Source organism: Setaria italica, chromosome II, assembly GCF_000263155.2.
Source record: "Setaria italica strain Yugu1 chromosome II, Setaria_italica_v2.0, whole genome shotgun sequence".
Lineage (NCBI taxonomy): Eukaryota > Viridiplantae > Streptophyta > Magnoliopsida > Poales > Poaceae > Setaria > Setaria italica.
The window spans coordinates 1,429,036-1,437,278 of NC_028451.1; the positions used below are offsets into that span (position 1 = coordinate 1,429,036).

At 47.4% G+C, this 8,243-nt stretch overlaps 1 protein-coding gene across 1 annotated transcript; it reads right to left on the reverse strand.

Moving 5' to 3' along the window:
* Positions 1-7,114: 7,114 nt before the first annotated feature.
* LOC105913706 lies at positions 7,115-7,858 on the reverse strand. Its single transcript, XM_012843527.1, has one exon. It carries the CDS (start codon positions 7,856-7,858, stop codon positions 7,115-7,117), a length of 744 nt encoding a protein of 247 aa, XP_012698981.1.
* Positions 7,859-8,243: the final 385 nt, after the last annotated feature.

Genomic DNA, 8,243 nt, shown 5'->3' on the forward strand with positions numbered 1-8,243 from the left:
CAGGGGAGCGATGCTTGAACTCTAATGGCAGAATTAGTCAGTGCTGCGATTGTCCAGGAGACAGTTGGCCAAATCCTATCTGGTCTAGGTCAAAAATATGAGGAGAAAGAGGAATCAAATGAGAAAAGAAACTTGGAGAGGCTAGAGATGGCACACATCAGGCTGGAGGCTGCTCTTGAGACATCTAATAAGTGGCAGATCACTGATGCATCCTTATTGCGTTGGCGTAGGAAGCTGAAGCGTGCTGCTCAAGAGTGTGATGACACACTGCACAAATGCAAGCAGAGAATCCTAGAAGACGAACAAATGGAACGGGAGGTAAAGAATTCCTCCCTCCCTAACCGTATTGTGCATGCTACCAAGTCATTTGCTCTCTCCATATTTAAACGTAATGACAATGACTTGAGAAGATCTATTGCTCAAAGATTTGAGTGGTATGCAGATGGTGCTAGTGAGTTTCTGAGATTCATAGAGCTTGGTGGCACACCACGCCGTCACATTCCCTTTGAATCTCTTGTCAGAAACCTTTTTGCAGGCAAGGAACTACATCATAAAATTGTTCGGGGGAATGAGTATCCTTTGTTTCAATTATGGTTGACTCCCATCCGTAATCCAGTGCATGGAATAGATGTTAGCCTAACATTTATCCAGTATGACGGTACACCGGAGGGTAATATCTGCTTTAGTTTGGTCGTACAGCTCTCGGAGAGTATAGACATAGTTGGGATCGCAGTTAAGTGCCTCCAGTTATTTGCCCCTCATTTCAAGTGTAAATTTGAAAATATTAGAAATGAACTTACTCAACTGCCCAATGAAGACTTCTTATGGGGGCCCTCTTTTTATTCGGACCATAAAGAACATTGGGACAAACTCAATAGATTGTCCTCTCAGTTGGTTCGGCCAAACCCATTTTGTTGCAAGGAGTATGGACGGCATGAGGTTCAACATTTTAGCAGCATGGATATGGCAGGATTATCAGATGGTTTGCTAGAACCAGTAATTCAATTTACTTTGCATTGCCACGTCTCACTACCTATGTACAGAAAAAAGAAGACCTCACATTCTGAAGACCTAATTTCTCTGCAAGATTGTCCATATCTGAAAGCTGGGATCGCCTTTTCGCCCCATGGCTCTTTAGAGGACATGCTGCCAGCGAATAGGAATTCTGAGATAGCGGCGATAGTCCGCAAGGAGCAACATTTCTTGCATACAGACATTGCCCTGGAACAGCTAGAAGAGATTATGCTGCCAAAGGCAATAGATTACTTCCACCAGAATGCCGAAGCAATGGTTTACCAAATGCTTTGGAAGTCTAAACATGGCTTTGCACTTATTCAGGTTGAGAAGCCATGCATGAGCACATGGAGATCAAGCATGAGAAGACAGAGCACTTCTGGGGGAGCTAGGAAAAGAAAGCTGTTGCAAGGAGATGATGAAGAGCTCATTAGGAATCGGATACGTCTCTGTCACTGGCTTGACTCATGGTTTACACATGTGCCTGTCCGGTTGCAAAGGTCGCTCATGAATTGGATTCGGAAAGAAAAAGAACTATTGATAGCAGCACCACAGTTACACCTAAAATTCTAAATCATTTCATTAAAGAAGAAGAGGGTAAAGAAAAACAAAACCACAACAGCTCTGGGATCTACAAGTGCTATGTTCTACATTAGGAACCTATGCAACTGTAGCACATCACTTGTTCTTGGTTTCAATTTGTTTGTCTTGTATGTATGATGTTTGGTTCTCACCAGTTGAGTATACGCTAGGAATTACTCAATTACATGGGAGATCAGAATGCAGTGCATTTGTAAGCGTAGACTTATAAGTGCAGGATCATCACTTGTTCTTATTTTCTATGACTTTCGAGTGTGTAGCTACTTTCGTTAAGAACTTTTCAGTAATTGGGCCGTTTTGCATCCTTGTGAGCCGAAGTTGCAGTCTGAATATGTTTCAATCCCGGAACATGTTCTCGGCCTCTTTTTTGTGTATTGGATGGATACGGTTTTGGTCAGGGGATTTCCTTTTGGTAAAAAAGGAAAAAGAAAAACAAAACTGTAGTTGCCAAAATGTTTCAGTTGCTCGACCAAAGTCAGTCAAAGAATCGATTGCTAGGACAGTGTTGACCATGCGCAGACAACTTGACATGCCTCAATGAATGGACTCGTGCTGTCCCTAGCACACTTCTTCAAGGCTAGGAAATGGGATGCATAGACGAAATAGTGGAGACTAGGAGAAAGGCAAGCTGTCGCCGATGAGGGTGTCTGGTGAGGGGTGGGTGCAGTCGAGTTCCTTCCTTGTACGATGATGCATAGATGGGGAGATGTTCATAGCTTTATATTTGTTTCATTCTCCAGTCCTCCTCAGCTATCCAACCACTCTCCGTATGATTTCCCACGCAGATGTTGACCACGTAAGATAATGCCTGTTGGGCAATTATATATACAACAGATGACAAGTACTCAAATAAAAAGTGTCATGTTGCTGTTAAAGTCGACAATATATAAACTAAGGCGACTTTAAGTCAAGGAACAATCCTTCTATATATGTCACATTCTTTTCCTAGCAATCTCCATGCTTAACTAATCAAACTCATGGCAGGATTATCAGATGTTTTTTTTTGAATGAACAGGCACGAGAGTGTGTCTATTTCATTGATTGAGCAGGAGTTTACATGAAAAAAATAAAACCAAAACAGGAAAACACGGTGTGCCATTTGGCGAGCTATGCGAGAAGTTAAGGGACTACTCTCGTGCTAGAAGTAACGCTAGGTCTTTCGCCCCCGCCACTAGCCAAGCTGACCCCTCCTCCCTGATTTTTGCCATAAGCATCGTCGTTGAGCTCTCGTGTCTGTTGAAGGCGCGCGTGTTCCGTTCTTTCCAAATCTCCCACACGATGAGTAGAGTTGGACTTCTCAGAGCCTTACTCGGTGAATCCGGTGTCATAGTTATATAAGTCCACCATTGCATTGTGTTGGATGAGGGCCGCCATCCATTTGGCCTGAGGCTTGGCTGCTATCCATGTCGCCGTTAGATCCCAGATTCTCCTGGTGTATTTGCACTCGGCCAAGATGTGGTGGCTAGTCTCCATGGTTCGTCTGCAGAGGGTGCAAGTAGCGTTGTGCGGCCATCCATGTTTGGCCAACCTGTCCACGGATCATACGCGGTTTTGTGTAATTAGCCACATGAAGAATTTACATTTTGGTGGCACCCATGTTTTCCAGATTGATGAGATATTCGGTGTTTCGGTGCAGTCCAGGAACTGTGCTTTACATGCCGATGTTGTTGTATACATGCCTGATTTTGTTAGTTTCTAGTTGATAGTGTCCTTGTTTCCTGGATGAAGTTTCGTCTGTCTGACCATGTTCCATAATAGGGCGAAAGAAGCTAAATGTAAAATGTTGATGTTACTATTGATGTTGAGGTCTCGGATCCGGTTAGTGTTACTGATGGCTTCGTGAACCATCCTGTTGTTTCTCCTTGAAATGGTGAAGAGTAGTAGTGCAATGTCTTTTGGTCACTGGCCCTGCAACCAGCTAGACTTCTAGAAGCTGGCTTTTTTGCTGTCACCGAGGGTGATGATCATGCAGGCAGCAAATAGTTGTCTATCCGTCTCGTCGCATGGGGTTTCTATGTTGGTCCAAGGTCTGTCCGATGATGTCCACTCATGCCATAGCCACCTCAGGCAGAGGGCTCTGGTGAATTTCTCAAGGTTTGGGATGCCGAGTCCCCAATGCTATTTCGAGAGGCAGGTTCTCATCCAATTAATTTTGCATTTTCCACCAGTTAGTTGTTGGTCGCCCGCCTAGAGGAATTTTTTACGGATTTTGTCTAAGTCTTGAAGCACTTCATTATTTGCTTTGAGGGTTGTTAGGAAGTATACCGGCTGCGAAGAGAGGACTGTTCATGAGGTTTATTCTCCCTGCATGTGTTAGATTTCACCCAGTCCAAGCTAATAGTTTACCTGCCACTTTATTTATAAAAGGTTGGAATTCAATCTTTCTCAGGCGCTTTGTTGACAATGGAAGACCAAAGTAGCGCATTGGGAATGTCGATCTTGTTACCAGCAGATCTTGAGTAGTTGGTCAAGGTCAATGTTTTGGCATCTTATGGGTGCAATCTGTGTCTTGCGCAAGTTTGTGCGTAGGCCAGTGGCTTCCCTGAAGTGTTGGAGGATGCTCTCAATGTTGGAGATGTCTTTACGTGTCGGTTTAATAAAGATGGCAGCATCGTCAGTGTACAAAGATGCTCTTCCTCCTAGCTTGGTGAGGAGGCTCCTGTCGGTTGCCTGAGCAATAATGTGCTGTAGTGGATCGATGGCCAGGATGAAAAGAAGAGGTGATAGCGGGTCACCCTATCTCAGACCTCTGCCATTCTGGATCGGTGGCAAACGTGTGCCGTTGAATAGCACTTTTGAAGTCGAGGTAGCAAGGAGGGACATAATCCATTGGCTCCATCGAGTTGGGAAGCCTTTGTGTTGCATCAGGGAGATGAGGTAGTCCTAACGAACTAAGTTGAAGGATTTGGAGATGTCTAATTTCATTAGTAGGGCCGGAGTTGCATTTCGATGGAAACGACGGGCGATATTTCTCACGTATAAGAAGTTGTCATGAATACTTCTACCCTTGATGAAGGCGCTCTGGCAGGGCGAGATGATAGCGTTCATGTGCGGGGCGAAACCCAGCGCTAGAACTTTAGTGATGATGTTTGCAAACGCATGGATGAGGATGATTGGCTGATACTCCAGGATGCTTTCGGCACCTTCTTTTTTCGGATTAGGATGATGTTTGAATTTTTTAGGAGATTAAGGTCGTTGCAACGGATGTTGTAAAAAGCGTTAGCTACCGTCATTAGGTCTCCTTTAATGATGTTCCAGCATGTCTTGAAGAAGAGCCCTGTGAAGCCATCCGGGCCTGGTGCTCGATTGTGCGGAAGCTGTTTAATGGCATGCAAGATCTCAATTTCGTCAAACGGGCGGTCTAGGTCGGATAGATCCACCTGAGTGTGATGTAGGTTTTCCCACCGCAGATCTCGTGAACGTTGTTGTGGGGTCGTCATTATTGGAGAAGTGGTCGTGAACGATGTCTTGCTTGTCTTGGTGTGAGAGAGCCCATCCCATGTGAGTTCTTGGCCATTGTATGAAGTTCTTTCTTTTATGTGCGTTGACCTTAAGGTGGAAGTATCGTGTATTCGCATCTCCCTCCTGAAGGTTTTTGATACGCGATGATTGTCATTTCCTTGCTTGTTCAATTACCGCCCAACCCAGAATACGTTTTTTGAGTTTTGCTCTCAGAGCGAATTCTACATCTAAAAGGGGTCTAATGTCTTGCGCCGCATCGAGGTGTAGGATCACCACTTTTGCCATTTGTAGTTTTAGTTTTGCGTCTAAGATGATTGAAGTGCTCCATTTCCTAAGCACCATGGTTGTTGAGTGCAACTTTTGGCCTAGGCAGTGGAACGGTTCTGTATGATGCGTGGGTAGATTCCATGCCTGTTGCACTGTCTTTTGAAATTGTGGCAATTTGGTCCAAAAGTTCTCAAATTTGAAAGGGCGTGGCCTCTGTGGTCCTAAGAGTCTTGCTAGCAGTAGTGGGCAATGATCAGAGTGGGAGGAGGAAAGGGTGTGTAGCGTGTGATCGTCGAAAGCGATGTCCCAGGCTTCGTACAAAGAAGAAGCGGTCCAGGCGCAAAAGCGTTGGCTGACGCCTTTCGCTGCTCCACGTATATTTGCGGTTCTGAAGGTGAATTTCTTTGAGGCCACAGAAATCTAGAGTACTTCAAAAGCGACGCATTAGAGGAGGTTCAATCTTCTGTTATTCTTGTCCTGTGCTTTGTAGATGATGTTAAAGTCTCCAACGATCAGCCATTTAGTGTTGATGTCGGGTTTTATGTTTCGCATATGTTGTAGAAATGTCGTTTTCAGTTCTGTCCTTGATAGTCCATATACTATCGTTAATCTAAATTTGGAGTTGCATTGTTTAGCTGACACTGTTGCAGTAATTGAGAAGTGCCCAATCTGGATGTTTGATAGATCAATAAAGTTAGCATCCCATAGAATAAGGATTCCTCCCTTGGTACCTTGTGCCGGTTTGTAGGCGAAGTTAGACAGGCGGTAGCCTCCCAGAAAAGAAGCGAGGGCTGCGTCAATTTGATTTAGCTTAGTTTCTTGCAGGCACGTTATATGGCATAGCGTCACTTTTAGTGTTTCATGAACGACCATGCATCTCGCGGGAGCGTTAAGGCCTCGCACGTTCCAGCTGATAGTGTCGAAGCTGCCTATATGCATTCAAAAGACCGTATGGCGCCGCAGGTTTTCATGTAGCGTTTCTGTAAGGTGGAGCTGGAGCTGGCTGGAAGTGTCATGCATAGTAGTGGGGTAGGTGTGCCAGCGGCGACACGCGCGCAGGGATAACTAGAAATGACGTTTGCGGTTAACGTCGATGCACAGATAGGTGCATTGCGCGAAGGTCGAATCCACCAGGGCGAAAGTCGATGTCGTGTACAGTAAGCCCGAAGGTCGAAGCCAGCAGGGCTGGTCCAGCTCCTAGCCCGAAGGTCGCAGTTAGCAGTGCGTGGAGGGCTAAATGAAGAACAGTACGAGAGGAGTCTTGGATACATGGAGAGTGCTTTTCTCCAACGGTGCAAAGATATTGAAGCTATCATTCTTGAGAGAGGGCACGCTCGTTCTGGATGTCATCAATTGCCTGTCCAGCGTGTTGTAGAAGTGCGTCATTCACCCTTTCCGCTCCTTCATCGGCGAGATCAAACAGGGCCGTCATTGCTGCAATCATGTGGTCCGGGAGCGGCCGGTGTGAGTTGATGTACTCCTATAGTATTTCCTCGATTGGGCATAGCTCGTCATCCGAGACACCCAGCTTGCACCACAAGTTGCACTGTGCGCGCTCCAGGGCTGGCACAGCCAGCTTCATGTCGAGTCACGCACTTCTGCGGACCGAAGACATGTCGAAGTTCCGGCGCGCGTGTTGACGACGTTCCGGCAGGTGCTGAAGAATCGCCGGGGCCGGCACGGCGAAGAGGACGTCGACGGTCAAATCCTCCTGGACGGGCGCAGGATGTGCCGCAGTCATGCCTAGCTCTGAAGCCAGCTCCATGCCTGTCTATGCATCAGCTGCCGCGGCCAGGCCGTGCCCTGAAGACCGTTCCGTGGACATGTGGCCGGCAGCAGCTTCTGCGGCCTGGCCCGGCCTGGTGGGCTGCTCCATCGCTGTTAGGCCGTCGACAGCTTTCGCGGCCCGGCCCAACATGGCCGACTGGCCGGCAGCAGCTGCGGCGGGTAGGCCCAGTCCAGACGGCCTCTCCATGGCCAACTGGCTGGCAGCAGTTGCTACGGGCGAGCCTAGCCCAGGAGGTCGCTCCGTAGCAGTTTCAACACCCAGGCCCAGCGTAGAGAGCCGTGCGCTGAGCACATTCCCGCCAGTAGCTGTCGCAGTCAGGCCCAGCACAGAAGGTGGGAGGGGCACCATCTGGAGTGGCCCAGGAGACGTCGCGGCCAACCTAGGAGTCGCCGTGGCTAGCCCCTGTCCGCCAGACAGGAGGAGCCCCGGAGTCGTCCACTCCACGGCTGTCTGGCCGATAGCAGATGGCGCATAAGGAGGCGAGGTGGCTGACGGCATGGCAGCCATCACCACGATGGCAGCGGCCGCCTCCTTCATTGCGACGTCGTGGCCATCTGCCGAGGCACACAGGCTGTGCAGCTGGAGCTTGTTTAGGGCGAGGTCGACCTCACGCGTCGATGGTGCCTCCTGTAGCGCTGCATGGAGCCTATATAAGACGCGTTGTAGGGGCACCAGTTCCTCGACGGGTACAGACCAGGCCTGATTCCCCTCCGAGCGGAGCTCCATGTGTGACTAAGCTCACCAGTCACCATGCCAATAGGTCAATGCATGAACCTCAGCTAGCTACAAGGGCCAAAACTACTAATGCTGGAGTGTTACCTCGTTGTCCTTGTATATAGAATGAAAACATGTCTCATCATGTATGCTGGCTGGCAAAAGTAAAAATGGATCTCAAGGAAATAGCACATGGGTCCGTGCCTTCAATTGTTCCTATTTAGGTTAGTGTCCATATATTCCATATAAACATAGGAACTGTTTCACAAAAGGTTTGTGCAAATCAAAAGAATTTAATTGTGTCCAAAACTGGCATCAATGCAAGGGGATATGTGTATTTGTTCTAAAGTTGTAGTATTGAACTTTTTGTTTTTGAAAATCCTTACATTAAATGAAC

Excerpts from the sequence above, each read along its gene's own strand:
- LOC105913706 (XM_012843527.1), bottom strand. The coding sequence starts at position 7,858 with ATGGAGCTCCGCTCGGAGGGGAATCAGGCCTGGTCTGTACCCGTCGAG.